The sequence below is a fragment of the Panthera tigris genome, chromosome B3, assembly GCF_018350195.1.
Source record: "Panthera tigris isolate Pti1 chromosome B3, P.tigris_Pti1_mat1.1, whole genome shotgun sequence".
Taxonomy (NCBI): Eukaryota; Metazoa; Chordata; class Mammalia; order Carnivora; family Felidae; genus Panthera; species Panthera tigris.
The window spans coordinates 121309730-121325216 of NC_056665.1; the positions used below are offsets into that span (position 1 = coordinate 121309730).

A 15487-nucleotide genomic window follows, 5' to 3' on the forward strand; every position below is an offset into this window, starting at 1 on the left:
CTGAATGGTTTGCGCCTTCCCTAGCTGCGGTGTAAACCCAGGGGAGCACGTCCGCATGTGTGGGCCTGTCGTCCGTGAGAGAAGAGAGATACTGCACACATGCTCACTCACGCATCTACGTCTGTGCAGTTTCTACAGGCACATAGGCCACACTTTTTCTCACGACCTCTGCCCTCTCAAGGACAGTCCTGTCCTGTGTGAATTCCAGGACTTGTACATGCCATGTGGGGTATACACCTTTGCACCTGCCATAGAAGGGATGGAAGTGACTCCCAGGAAGGTGTGTCCCCCGCTGTGCACAACAAACCTCCTCACCCACTAAATAAAACACACCCCTGTTTGCCCATAGGTGGTGGTGCGAAAAACTCTCCGATGCAGAGAGTGGAGTTCAGACTCTCAGCCCAACTCCTGTTTAGCAACTCACGACTTCCCTGGGGACTTTCACAATCAATGCCACCAGCATGCTAGTCCCCTTCATTGCTGTGACCCATACTGGGCATCTATATTTTAGTTCTTCAAGACATAACTGAGGACATGGTCCCCCCTAAGGTGGATGTCTGACCATCAGGCAACCCCATACAGGGAAGGGTACTTGGTGGGTCTTATACTGAATGGAGCAAGGAATTTCCTTCTGTTTTCCTATCACTTCCTTTTGGGAAATACCCTTCCCCAATCAGCGTGGCACAGGGGAATGTCAGCCAGGCAGGCTGCCTGTTTCACTCACGTACTTGTGATCAAATGGGGTCAATCAAGAGTTAAACCTTTTCCAAGATTTTCCTAAACCCTAGAGTATCCTGGAAGGAATCACGCACCGGGCAACTTCACCAACTATCAGATCTGGCCACTTTTAGGGCCATGGGCCCCTGCCCATTATCATGCACACTCTCCCCAAGCAGACTTCCTTTCTAGGCCCCCCATCACCTCCACGGCTGAGGCTGCCTTTCCCCACCACCCAGAAACCCCAGACAGCAAGACCTTGAGAGAAAGGCATAATCAACAGGACTCTTCAAGTTTGTTTATTTATTTTTGAGAGAGAGAGAGAACAAGTGGGGGAGGGGCAAAGAGACAGAGACACAGAATCCAAAGCAGGCTCCAGGCTCTGAGCTGTCAGCACAGAGCCCGACGCGGGGCTCGAACCCATGAACCATGATATCATGACCTGAGCCGAAGTCGGACGCTTAACTGACTGAGCCACCCAGGCGCCCCAGTAGGACTCTCAGAGGTAGGAGAAGAAACCCATCTCAAACTAGTGTTTAAAAAAAAAAAAAAAGGTAACACGTGGCTAGAGTGTGGGGAAATCCAGACAGAAGTGGCTTCTTTGGGTACAACTTGATCCAAGTCCTGTGATGCGACCAGGATCCTCTCTCCAGGCTTTTTTTTTTTTTCCTCAGACAAGCTCCTGCCTGTAGCATCGAAGATGACACCAAGCCACTGCAGGCTCCATGGTGTTCACCAAGGTGCAGGAGCTCATACGGAGAGAGACCCTCTCTCCCAACGCCCCTCTCAATCCCTTTAAGAGAATTTTGATTGGCCCCACTTGCATCATGTTCCCGTTGATCAGCTGACCACTGGTGGCGGACCCCTGCTTGACGGACAGCCCACCGGGCCACATGCATTGGGGGGGGGGGGTGGCATTTCCCAGGCAGAAGCAATGAGGGACAGACAGAAACCAGCCAACGTCCACCCTACAGACGGTCCCTTCTCTCCCTCCGGTCCAAGACCCACTAAGCCCCCATTTCCTGTAACAGGATGCCACATGGCAGGAATGTGAACTCATAGCTCACTTCCGGGGAGACCTCTCCCTGGACAGTCACCACTGATTCCAGATGGAGCCCACTTCCTTCCAGGACCCATGCCCTTCTCACTGCCATCTCTTGCCTGGAAGGAGGCCCCTTGCTGACGCTGCCTCATGTTTCCCAGGTTCCCACAGCTGAGGAGGGCAGGCCTGGGCCTGGATTTTCTCACATGTTCTCTCCTTTTTCCCCAGGGCTTCTATTCCTGGTTCTTCAACACCATCACCATGAAGTAAGTGCCTGAACTTTCCGAGCTTGTGATAGCAGCTGCCATATTTGGGTGATGATGGGGGTGGGGCGTGCTGCCCTGCAGGTCTGGGCCCCGGCCTGCGTTCTGGACCCTCTTCCCCACTCCCCACTGACTGCCTTAGCCCTGCCCAGGCAGGGGACGCTTCTTGGGTCACAGTGGGTGAAATGGGACCTGGGCACAGCCCACAGCCCTCAGGAAAGGACCATTTTCTCATGCTTATAAAAATGCTTTTATGGATCCCACACTAGGAAAAAGAAATTCTTCTCGCATAGCTATTTGCTTTCTTTCTGTGAACACCATTCATCGTGTTGAAATGGAAAAGAAAATACCAGGCAGAAGGACATACTTCCTCTTGCCTCCGCACTGATTACAGAGGGACAGCCCCTTGTCCGCTTGCCTTCTGGATCTCTTTAGGGCCAGACCCCAGTTGGCAAGGAGAAAGACCCCAAGTCACCTGTTTTCTCCTAATTACCCCACACTTCATGATTTTGACTGCACCCTCCTGACTCTGCCCGGCTTCAGCTGAGCGCTTACCAGAACTCTCTGTCCCCACTGTGTGTTTGTGTGTGCACGCACACGCTCATGCCTGTGCACATGGCTCTGCCTCCACCTCAGAGCCCTGTACATTCCTGGGTGCCCCCTAAATATCCCCCATCTGTCCTGCCCTGTCCACCTTTCAAAACCCTCCTCCAGGGTCCTTTCTTGCCTGGTGATGCCTGCCTTAGGGTACAGTCTCACTGCCCCTCAAAGGCCACCTGCAGCAAGGGGCCTGAATGGGCCTGCTAATTTGCTTTTTTGGCAAAGGTTCATAGAGCTTCTTCTTGCGTGTGCCTCCACGCCCACCAGTCAGGCCCTGGCTGGGAGCATTCACACATTTTTCCAAGACCCCATCCTACCCCCTTGGGCCACCTCAGGGCACCCCCCCTTCCTCCAGACCTGCTGAAGGGGGCACGAGGCACCCTGACTGGGCCCTGGGAATCCTGAGCTGGGCTTAGTACCACTGGCTTCTGGTGTTTGAGCTCCAACCCCACTGATGGGGGACTCCCCGTGGCCTTGCCTCCCGGGCTGTCTTCATCATCCATCAGAGTTCCTAGTATCCAGAAGTGATACAGCTAGTTTGTGTGTGTGGTTCAGGGATCTTAGCCACATGTAGGGGGAGTGGAGGGGAAACATTTTATTTCTTAGCACCTTCTCTGGTTTTGCTTGGGTAAGTTTTAAAACATGCACAAGCTCACATTAAATATATTTTCATTACGAGAGACCTGGAAGCCACCTCCAGGCCTCCTGCAGAGAGGCAACCTTTGTCCACAGTTTCAAGGGAATTTACTTTTTTCCTTTCCGCAAGCATTTGCCGATTTAAGACATGTTTAAATAATCAATAACGTGTCTGAACACTTGGAGCTGGTTACCCTGGGAGGCCATACAAGCTGGTTGTGGGTCCCTGGGCTTAGCAAGTTCGTGAAGGATGGGCCGGGGCAGAATGGCACATTAGCCAGCTCTTTACATGGGGAAGAGGGAGAGAAACCTGGGGTACATAGGTCAGCCTGAGCTGACCACACCCTCGGTCTTGGACAGCTGACTTTCTGGGTTTTCTGTTGTCTGCTGACCCATTAGCAGGTATATATGGGGGCAGGGGGAAGTGTTGCAAGAGAGTAGCGTACGTGTAAAACTTAAAACTTCATGCAGTACGCATCTCTGTGGTGCACATGTGAATATGAAATAAAAGAGGCACGTCACTATGTTGGTACAAATCCGTGTATACAGCTATTCACGTGTGCATACCCAGACCTGCGGGTCAGTGGGAGGTCAGTGTGCACAGTAGTGTGTGTTTCCGGGTGAGAATCCTCCCCACCCCCCCACCCTACTCCACCCAAAGTTTCCTCCATGGGGAACTCATCGTCCAGGAAAGGAGGAAGGCTGGGCATTGTATTATGCATCCCGCACCCTTTGAGAACAGTGTCTAGATGACAGCTTAATACATTTACTGATCAGGGACAAGGAAGCCCAAGTCCCAGTGTACAAAGCCCACGGAATCTAGTTGGAGAGGCAAAGGTTAACAAGACTCACTGTATATAATTCATAATGGGAAATTATCATTGCTGTGCAGGGGGTATTTGGGGGACAAGAAATTAATTCCAGCTAGGGCGTTCAGGAGAAGCAAGCTTTGAGCTAGGCCTTGAAGGATGGGGAGAATTTCCACTCTATGCCAAGTGCAGGACCATCACAAATAAAGGACTACATGAGTGAAGGTTTGGGGCAGAGATGGGCAGGGAGCATCCAGAAATGGTCCGTCTAGTGTGGCTAGAAGCAAGGATACATGGCAAGAGAGAGGCTAAATGGTTGGGCTGGAAGGATCAGCTGGGATCTTGACTCCCATGCTGAGAATTCTGGGCAATACATCAAATGCTGTTTATGCTATAGTCACTAAGTTAAACAAGCACAACAACAAAAAACTAAAGGAGATTAACCAAGATGCTTAATAGTCATTATCTTGGGTTGGATGAGATTCTGCATGAATGATTTTCTTCTCCTTTGTATTTCCCAAGATTTCTTTTTTTAAAAATTATTTTAATGTTTATTTATTTTTGAGAGAGAGACAGAGTGCAAGTGGGGAAGGAGCAGAGAGAGAGAGGGAGACCCAGAATTAGAAGAAGGCTCCAGGCTCTGAGCTGTCAGAACAGAGCCTGATGTGGGGCTCGAACTCACAAACCGTGAGATCTTGACCTGAGCCAAAGTTGCAAGCTCAACCAACTGAGCCACCCAAGGCAAAAATTTCTATAATAAAATTTCACTTTTCTTTCTTTCTTTCTTTTCTTTCTTTCTTTCTTTCTTTCTTTCTTTCTTTCTTTCTTTTCTTTCCTTCTTTCCTTCCTCCTTTCTTTTTTCTTTCTTTCTTTCTTCTTTCTTTCTTTCTTTCTTTCTTTCTTCTTTTTCTTGAGAGAGAGAGAGAGAGCATGAGCAGGAGAGAGGGGCAGAGGGAGGAGACAGAATCTTAAGCAGGCTCTATGTTCAGTGCAGGGTCCCATGTGTGGCTAAATCCCACAACCCTGGAATCATGACTTGAACTGAAATCAAGAGTCAGACACTCAACTGACTGAGCCATCCAGGCACCCCATACTTTTAAAAAAATTTTTGAAGTATAACACACACATGGAAAAGTCCACAAAAAATAAATGTCCAGCTCAATTACAGCAAAGCAGATCAAGAACTGGAACATTGCCAACACTCCATCACTTCCTCCTCTCCAAAGGGAGAGTATCCTGACTTCTAACTCCATAGTTCTATATTGCCTATTTTTGAACTTTGTGTATGAAAACATACAATATGTACTGTTTGTCCCTGGATCTTTCACTCAACATTGTGTTTGTGAGGTTCAGCTATGGTCATTCATTTTTATCTCTGTATAGTATTTCGTTATGTATACAGTGTTTTATATATATATCATTATATATATATATATATACACACACACACACATATATATGTACATATATATATATATCATGTATATACATACATTATCTCACAATTCTTGTGTCCATTTCCACCTTTGGTAGACGTTTAGGTTGTTTGAGGCTGTTATAAACAAGGCGTCTATGAGATTCTTATACATGTCTCTTGATATGTGCATGTGTTTCTACTGGAAATAATACTAGACCCGGAGTTACTAGGTCATAGGCTGTGCATACATTCAATTTCCTTAGATCATACCAATTGCTTTCCAAAGTGGCTCTGCCGGAGTCGTACCCATGAGTGTGGGAGAGCTCCCAGTGCCCCCATACCCTTGCCAAGACTTGGTATTGTCTGACTTTCTAGCTTTGGTCAATCTGGCAGTATGGAGTGATATCTCTTTGTGGTTTTAAGAATTCCTTTTTAACTGACACATTAAAAGAAACAACTTTTTAAAAAATAGGGTGCATCTTGATCTCGCTGGTGGTTTGTCTGGTGCACGCACCATGGCAAGCACTCAAAATGTATGAAGAAGCAATAAAAGATGGAATGAATGCTTGATTTCAAAAGTGCTTCTGGATTCCCAAGTGAGTGTCTGTAACATAACTTCTGCCTTTGATATGCCTGTGAAATTCAGTGAAATACATTTGAGGCATAACAGAGGCTTTGAGATGAAGGGTGATATTTCTAAAAAAAGAAAAAAGAAAAGAAAGAAAAGAAAACTTGGGGGTAGGTTGATAATCTTCTCTTCCTTTTCTCTACCTCCCTCCGACTTAAGCTGTGGCCACGCTGGCTCCTGAGGAGTGTCCTTGTCTGTGTGTCTCTTCCAGGAACGAGGATCTAATTAGCAAGTGTGGAGACGATGCCCGCATCTACATCATGTTCCAGTATCATCTCATCATCTTTGTGCTTATCCTCTGCATCCCCTCCTTGGGCATCATCTTGCCCATCAACTACACTGGAACCGTTCTGGGTAGGCGGAGCTCAGCGCGTCCTGCGCCTGGGCCACTCGACCTAACGGGCGGCCTGGTAGGCGGGGCAGAGCTTGGGTCTTGGTAGTCTAGAAATCTAAAATTTAAGTCCACATCTCAAAACTAGTTATGTGACCTTAGGACAACCCAAACTTCTGTCCTCCCATGTGGAGACTGGACCTGGGGCGTCCTTCATCACAAGTGTGGCCCAGGACCTGGCCCATGGCAGACACACAGTAGTAATTCAGTCTGGAGCTGAATGTTTACCTGCAGCCCCACCCTACATCTTGCCAGGTCTTTGCAGAGGCCTTTTTATGGCATGTGACCTACCGCAAAGATCCCTGAACTTGATCTCTCCCCATCCCCTCTGTGACAGACATAGCACTGGAAGTGTAAAATTGGTCTCATAGGAAGTCTAGCCACACTCGTTATAAGAGGGTCCTTTTGACAGAATGACATTGTGGGTGTAGACTTGACCCGCGTCTGCTTCCCAGAAAATACCTTTGCTCGATCTAGCAAATGACTTCTTATTATATTAAGCACATCAATCCCCCCAGGCCTCGGATCCTCAGCTGTCATGGGGATCGGGAGATGATGCCAGAGCCTGGCACGTAGTGAGTGTCCGGTGAATAATAGCCAGTACTTCACTTAGAAATGTGAAGATGGACGGAGCCGAAGGCTGTACAACTAAGTGGTGTAGTTTAGCACCTTAAGTGCCCATGTGGCAGCCAGTGGTACCCTGATTCCTCAGGCGTCTGTTTCTCCTCAGCCAGAGGCAGACCTCAGTTAATTCAAGCTAGCACACAATGTGCCACGAGATACCACTGCCACAGTAACTTCTGTCTTTCCAGATTCCCTTCCTAAGAGCTTGTGTGTTGGCAATGATACGTTATATTACATGTAACATAGATATGTATAGTATATCAACGCAAGATTTCTGGACACATTTCATAATACCCAGAGATGTCCAAACTGACAAACTTAATGCATTTTGCCAGAAGGCTTTACTCTGTCGAAATGAGGCAATGTGACATTCTTGTGATTGTTGCCAGGGGTAACAGTGTTACTGATTTCTTCCCTCCACTCGTGCTGGGGCCCTGGGCTCCTTCAATAAGCATTTACTGGTGTCTGCTTGTTCCTGTTGGGCACTGGGGATGCCTCATCAAGACCTGGCTGTAGAGCCCCAACCAGCAGTCTCAGGAAGAAGAAGAGGCCTCTTCTGGTTTTGTGGGGAGGTGGGGGCAAGTTCTGGGGAACAAGAGGGGAGGGTAGGATGTGGGCAAGCATCTCTAGACCCCAGGCATTCATCTGGGAACCTCGAACTCAAGCAGCTCCCACACTCACTCAATCAAGGAACCAGCTTTGAGATCAGTCATTTTCTTCTCTTTCAGATTGGAATAGTCACTTCGGTCGGACCACCATTGTCAATGTCTCCATAGAGTAGGTACCTGATCGTCTTACCTCCCATTCTACTGGCTCAGGGTTATTGGTGGGGAGAGAAGGTCCAACTTGTGGGTCAAAAACATGGGCACTGCTCTGCTGCTAAGAAAGGCCTGGTTTCCTTGGGACCCATGTACTGAGTAGGATGCCAGAAGTCGCATTCTCTTAGGGGGGCAGGACTCCTGCTGCCTCAGTGTCCTCACATCTGTAGTAGGTAGAACTACCCAAACTGGCCACTCCTGAAGACTTGGAAAGATGGTCCTGTTTGTTTAATATGTCCAGCCCCCAAGTGGCAAAGACCCTGTAGCAAGCAGAGGCTTGAGGTATTATTTCCTGCTCACAAAATAGAGCAAGTTAACCCTCATATAACCGAATAAAGTGTAGACCTGATTCCCACAGCAGGGGGACTGAGGAACCACATGACCTGAGTTTATGCCCCACCTGTGCCATTAGCTGACTCTGGGTCTGGGGCAATGCACCGCCACCCTGAGCTTTATTACTAGTCTAGTCTGTGGTGGAGAAAGAACTGTTGGACGGGACTCGTGGATTTCAACAGCAGCCAACCTGATCAGATCAACTTGTACTGAGCCAGATGTGGCCCTGCCGGTCCTTGCTGAGAAAACAGGCCCCCAGGGTGTCTCGGCCGGGTGTGACTGACTTCCTGACAAAGCTGAAGCAGCAGGTGTGAGAGGGGGTTCACACGCTCCTGCCCCACCCCGGCCCCTCTGCCCCCGCACCCTGCAATCCATCAAACTCCCAAATCAGCAGAATGGGGCTGTGGCATCCTCTTAGCACCCCTTCCAGCCATCTCCTCCCCCGGTGCTGCCGACACCACAGCAGAATTCACCACCTTCTCCCCGGCCAGCCACGGTGGGGGTGCGGTGCCTACACCTTCCCAACAAGATGTCAATTTTTATTTTTATTAAAAAAATTTTTTTAATGTTGGTTTATTTTTGAGACAGACAGAGCATGAGTGGGAGGGGCAGAGAGACAGGGAGACACAGAATCCGAAGCGGGCTCCAGGCTCTGAGCTGTCAGCACAGGGCCCAACACGGAGCTCGAACTCTTGGGCCACGAGATCATGACCTGAGCCGAAGTCGGAAGCTTAACGGACTGAGCCACCCAGGCGCCCCCAAGATGTTAATTTTAATAGGGCAGGAAAGACCCTTCAAAATCCATAAATCCGTATTGGCAGAAAGCAGGAATGTTCTTTAGAGACCGTATAAACTTGCCGGCTCTCAGGAAAGGAAGATTGAGACACCTAGCTGGAGGGGGATATTTCGTGAAATGTCAGGCACTGGGATGAGTGGCGAGGAGATGTTTTGAAGCGACACAGCTTTTCTCTCCTCAGACCGCACCAAATAAGGTGGGCCCTATTTCTGAACAGTCAGCTTGGCCAGATGCCCCGGGACAGCATCATCTGAGCCCAAAGCCCGCGTGCCACCGCCCTTCCTACCCCATAGAGGCAGAGCAAACCCGCCGGGCCCTCCTCCCTCTGGACGCGAGTGTGACCCCCTGTCCCTCGCCACAGAGGTCAGATGACCCCTCCGCGTGGGCTGCTGGGCAGCCATGGGAGCCTGAGCTGCGGCCGCCAGCAGCACAGCACAGCGGTGAGGAGTCGAAGCGCTTCCTCTGCCCGGGCTCACCTGCCAGGGCTGCCCCGGCTAGGAGTGACCTCGGGCAGGCCACCCGCCACTCTGATCAAATGAAGATAGTCACAGTACCACCCTCGTATGGTGTTAGGGTCTAGTGAGAAATGTACATAAAGCATCTAGTCCCAGCCTGGGTCTGCCATATAGGAAGCACTCAACAAACGTTAGCCTTTAGCAGCCCACATGGGGCACCCGCTTCTTACCATGGCCGTCCCCTTCCAAGGTGCCCCAGTGTCTGGATGCACCAGAGGGTGGCCCAGGGGAGAACCAGATGGGGTGGGAGAGGGTGGTCTCACCCCTCCTGTGTCTTGTTCTTGGCAGGAGTAAGGTCCTGTGGCTGCATAGCTGCTTCTCCTTCCTCTATTTCGTCATTAACTTCGTCTTCATGACCCATCACTGTTTAGGGTTTGTGCCCAAGAAGAGCCATAAGGTGAGTAAGCGAAATGGACTCCCGGAACTGCTCCCTGCCAGCCAGAGCCCTCCCCAGCTGGACCGTCCCACTGCCAGCCTGCAGAGGCACCCCACACGGGCACGTTCTGCACACCTGTAGGGGGCAGTCTCACCTGAGCAGCGCAAGCCCCCTGCTCTTAGCCCGGTGAATCAGCACCTGGCCCCTAGCACAGCTGTCCTGGGTGGTAAACCACTGAAACTCTCCCAAGCCAGCTGGCAAACAGCTGTTCCCAGGTGCCTCCTACCGCTACACCCTGCTGCCTGGCCCCTCTCCAAAGACCCCCGGACCCCCACCATCCACAGACTAAAGGATTAACGAACCCCTGGGCCAGCAGGGGGCCTCCCATCCTCAGTGTTCAGTGCCCCCTGCTGGGGAATGCCCAAGTTCCTTGCCCTTCCACAGTCTCTGAGGTCAGAGACCCCAGGTCCTGGCGCAGTATCCTCCCTGTCCTGGTTTGGGTCACCCCACCCCACCTCCCAAGCAGGCACTGCGATAAGGAATAGCACAGCACTCGCCTGTTTTGAAGGTGATTCTAGGAAAAACCACTGGGCTGGGTGGGGGGGAGTGGGAGGGAGAAGAAGATGCAGATAAGAGGCAGCCGTTAAGGAACGGGCACTTTGGGCAGCCTGGGGATCAGGCAGAACATGCCCCCCCCCCGAGTTTTCCCAGCCTGAGTGGGGTGGGGGGCAGTCGGGCACCTTCCCGCCAACTCCCCATCCATCAGCAGTGGAGCCTGCACTGGGGCCCTGACGCTTCACACCTGCTCCTGCTACTGGCAGTCCAGGCGTTTGAAGTGCACAGCTGCCCTGAGGGTGTAGACGGGAGGCCCAGGGGCGGCAGGTGGACCCTCAGCGCTGCCTGCCTGAGCCGCACCCAACCCGCACCCTCACCCGCACCCCCACCCACACCCCCTCCTGCACACTCACCCTCACTCGCACCCTCGCCCGCACCCTCACCTGCACCCACACCATAACCCTCACTCGCACCCTTGCCCTTGCCCTCACCTTCACCCCCACCCTCACCCTCACCGCCACCCTCAACCTCACCCTCACCCGCACCCCCACCCTCACCCACACCCGCACCCGCACCCGCACCTGCACCAGCCCAGCAAGGGAAGGGGTGTGTGGGCCGTCCAGACCGTGGCAGGGAAGGGGAACCATGAAGACTAACACCCTTGGCTCTGGTGGAGTAGGACCAGCTCCCTCGACGCCATCCATCTTGAAGGACTGATGTGCTCTACCCCAGATCGCAAATCCACATACCCCTGAAAGGTTACTCTGAATGCTTTGGCCTGCAGGCCTAGTGGCTTGGGCACCCCTGAGCAGTGTGGACTCAGCTACATCAGCTTTCCTTTTCGTCACCAGAAGCATCTGCTGAGACTCCTGTCTCTTGCAGCTCACTGTCACCCTGAGGGGATGGCTCAGGAAGACATTTGAAGGGCTTCCCCATCACCTCCCCAGAGTCTAGCTCACCTCCTAACCCCCTGCCCAGTGTAATGTTGGAGACGGCCCCACTGACTTCTCGTGACATCCCGTGGCACAGCAGAGGTGCAGGGAGGCCAGAGTGATGGCAGGGTGAGGCCGTGCCGTCAGCCAGGAGCGGGAGCAGCCCCTGCCAGTCCCGGAGCTCCAGGCTCCCTCCCCGGCCCTCCCTGTTGACAGCTTCTGCCTCTTTCTCCCTTGACCTCAGCTTTCGTTGGCAGTTATTCTGGATCAGGATCACGGAGAATAACAGAGGCGTGGCATGACTGCCTGCAGCTTCCCACAGCCCACAGCCTGCTGACCTCAGGGACACAGGCCAGGGAAGCTGGTACTGAGCTTCCCCAGCAAGAGGGCAGCCTGGTTGAGTAGCAAGCCTGTTCCAGACAGTTCTGGGCCACCAAAGACCCAGACATCCAGGAGTCCTGTGTAAACACACTCTTCTCTCTCCATTTGCCTTCCCCACTTAGGTCACCAGGACACTAATGATCACCTATGTCCCCACGGACATCCAAGACCCAGAAATCATCATTAAGCATTTTCAGTAAGTCGGTCAAATGGACTGAAGCTTGGATTGCCTCTTCCCGGTAACCTTGCCTGATTCTTCATGTGGGTAGTAAGCTGACATAGGATGGTGGAGCGAGAGAGACACCCCAGGTGATAGCTCATCCTGGGCTTGGCTCAGGATTAGCTTTCCAGAAAGGGGGAGGCCCTGTGGCCAGAGCAGGCTTTCTGAAGTCAAGGGATTTCCCGCATGGCATGCGCGTGGTGGGTGTAAATTTCCCTTCCCTTGCTGCTCCAACCAAATGCCTGGCAAGCTCCTGGACCAGTTATCTAGAGCAGGTCATCTTGGAGCATCTTTCGTGACCCAAGGTCCTAGCCCCAGGAGATAATTATTTCTCGTGGGCAGCGATTTCTAGCTCTGTCCCCACCTGGCTCTATTCTGGACCATATGGGAAGGATGTGGCAAATCTTAGATGACCAGGGATCAACTCTGAAATTTGACCTTAGGCACGAGTAATGGGGTCTCCCATCCAAGAGCCAGGGACCACAGACAGCTGAGCCACTCAGCCCTGTGGGCTATAGTTCTGGGGGGCGGATAGTGTGGGGAGGATGGCATATCCCCAGCACCACAGGCTAGTTCAGCATCCATGTCTGTGGCTACAGTGAGGCCTATCCAGGATGCGTGGTGACCAGAGTCCACTTCTGCTATGACGTCAGGACCCTGATCGATTTGGATGATCAGAGGTGAGTCTGCAGCGGGGTCTGTCTGGATCTGGGGTGGGGGTACAAGGGGAGGATGTGGCTCTGCTGGTCCCCAGCCACAAGATCCCTCCTCCCACTGCCCACCGGCCAATAGGCGCCATGCGATGCGGGGCCGGCTCTACTACACTGCCAAGGCCAAGAAGAGTGGGAAGGTGATGATCAAGATCCACCCCTGTTCCCACCTGTGCTTCTGCAAGTGCTGGACCTGCTTCAAAGAGGTACCTGCCCCGGGCATCAGGGGACACAGCAGAGGAGGGGGGCTGGGGCACTGGGTCTCCAGCTCTGTCCAGGGCTCTGGACCCTTGGGCCCCATTCAGATCTGCTCTGGTGCTGTGGCACCCAGCTCCTCCCTTCTTTTCCCTCCTCCCTCCTGCCTCCCTGTTGAGAATGTAGAGGAGCTGAAGCCTTTCTTGGGAGATCAGGGAGGCTTGCTCATGCCCACTTCTAGTCTTGGATGGGAGGACCAGAGAGAACACAGTAGACTGCTGTAGGGTGTCAGGCCTTAGGCTCTCAAAGGGCTAGGACTGAAACATTTGAAGGCACTGGGCTCCATCTTCTTACCCAACCACCGTGGCTAGGAGGAGGCCACAGGGTAGGACCGAACTCTAGCCAGTCCAGAAAAAGAATCATCCCTCTTCTCCAAAAATGCCGCAGACACATTCTAACGCTCCTTTAGAGTCCAGCCCAAATCCAAAAGCACCCCCTAACCCCCAGGTGTGCCTTACCTTTCCCAGATCTAAGAGCAAGGAGCTAATTTCAGAGTCACAGCCTCTCCCTGTTCTCAAGTTGGGATCTTGGAGCCCACTGGGATCCTGAGCTCTTTGCCAGGCTTTGCAGGGGGTTGGGAATGGTACTAAGGCCTCAGGCCCACCACTCAAGTGGAAAGAGGCCAATGCCCAGGTGAGGTCTTCCTGGAGCTCTGGCTTCCCCAGCTCTGAGGGCCAAATCTCACCCCAGGTAGATGCAGAACAATATTACAGTGAGCTGGAGGAGCAGCTGACTGATGAGTTCAACGCTGAGTTCAACCGCGTTCGGCTGAAGCGTCTGGACCTGATCTTTGTCACCTTCCAGGACTCCAGGATGACGAAGCAGTAAGTGCCAGGGCCAGCAGCTTGCTGTGCCCAGCCCAGCCCTGCGAGTGGGCTTCTGCTTCTCTGAAACCATCCTCTTTCACCTCATTCCAGCCAAGGGGGGAAAGAGAGAGAACCTCCCTCTAGTTTGCCATGTTCTGACCGCCCTTCCAGCCCGCTGTGTTCTCCGCAGGCAGCCGCCATCTTGCTTTCCAGAGCATATCTGCATCCATTTCCCCACAGCTGCCAGACTCAGCTTGTCTCCAGAGATACCCAGGCCCTGGGCTCCCCATTCCCTAGGTCCTTGCTTCAGTACGGAGGTGTTAAGAGTAAACATCTTGGTTCCTCTTCCAGGCCTTGACAAAAGTGAATCCATTTTTCCCCCATTACATATTACTCCTGTCCTCACCACACGTGAAAGAGTCAGAGTAGAGACGCTCTGCTTGCTCTTTCTCCTCTCCTGCTGCAGGTCTCCCCTAATTCATAGCCTTACAGCCTCCTCCCTCCTCTGCCCCAGCCTCTGGCAGCTCTACCTTGATAGGGAGTGGATTAGATGCACTCTGGAATGTTCTGGAAGGATCCTAAGGACAGGGTCAAATAGATGGGAACCCCAGCATCAGTCCCTTGAGTACTTTGGGGGCCCTCCTTTCTCTTAGGGAGCCTGGTTGTACATAACATTTGGTCTTCACTCACCCATACCCTACAAAGGAGCAGTGGAACAGCCTAGAATTTAGTCAGATAGAATTGTGTGCAATTTTGCAAGTCACTTATACTCTCCAATTTCTTATCTGTCACATTTGGTTCCTTATATCTTCCCTGTCCACCTCCCCGAGGGATACGAAGGGATATGTGTTCTATTTAGTATATATGGTATATCAAACAATATACCAACGTGAGACAACACTGTTTCTTTTCCGACACACTGTCATTCGGTAGAGAGGATCTGAGGTTTAATTACAGCAGAGATGTGAATTAGAAAACCAAAGACCCAGGGCCAGCATCTGCCCCTCTTTGGTTGTGTCTCAGGCACCTCAATTTAGTAAGCCATGCAATTGGGGCTATATTCATCAACCATTAGCTCAGTGTCAGGCATACAGAAAGAACTCACGTGGTAGCTATTAATACTAAGATGAGGCTGAAATTAGTACCTCTGGCACCAACCTCAAAGAGCATGTCTTTGTTCTGTCACTGCTATTAAGGGGGAAGGACATTAACTAAGAACCATGTGGTCCCCTCCCTTCCGGGCTGGTCCCTCCCTCTGTGCCCCTTTTCTCCAGGGACTAGGCTTTAGGAACTGCCCACCTCTAATGTCCTGAGAGGCATATCTGAGGCTTCAAGAGTCCCTAGGAAGTGGGGTCCATCTCTCTAGGACCCTGGCATGAGACCTCTCCTAAGTCTGTTGTCCTCACACCCAGACCTCTCTCTCCTGCCCATCCCCGCCCCCCACCGTCTCTGCAGCATCCAGGAAGATTACAAGTACATCCAGTGTGGCGTGTCCCCCCAGCAGTCCTCGGTGTCCACCACCGTCAAATCCTACCGCTGGAGGGTTGCCCTTGCCCCACACCCTAAAGACATTATTTGGTAAGCGCCCCCCTCCACTGCTCTCCTCTCCCCCGTTCCTTTGAGCTTTGCTGAGATTGAAGAAGGGGTGGGAAGGGAATCGGGA

General features: G+C 52.0%; 1 protein-coding gene across 10 annotated transcripts in view; it reads left to right on the plus strand.

Annotated features, from left to right (window-relative positions):
* Window positions 1–15487, plus strand: part of TMEM63C (transmembrane protein 63C) — a 74107-nt gene that overhangs the window by 42783 nt on the left and 15837 nt on the right. For all 10 annotated transcript variants that reach the window (XR_006219010.1, XR_006219011.1, XM_042990212.1 and 7 more), the window contains 9 exons: window positions 1988–2025; window positions 6324–6466; window positions 7856–7904; window positions 9878–9986; window positions 11956–12029; window positions 12653–12733; window positions 12846–12969; window positions 13709–13842; window positions 15280–15402. Coding sequence is in view for 8 of the 10 variants with exons in the window: in XM_042990212.1 (XP_042846146.1) it covers window positions 1988–2025; window positions 6324–6466; window positions 7856–7904; window positions 9878–9986; window positions 11956–12029; window positions 12653–12733; window positions 12846–12969; window positions 13709–13842; window positions 15280–15402 (875 nt within the window). In the remaining 2 variants the exon portion in view is untranslated. The remainder of the gene's footprint in view (window positions 1–1987; window positions 2026–6323; window positions 6467–7855; window positions 7905–9877; window positions 9987–11955; window positions 12030–12652; window positions 12734–12845; window positions 12970–13708; window positions 13843–15279; window positions 15403–15487) is intronic.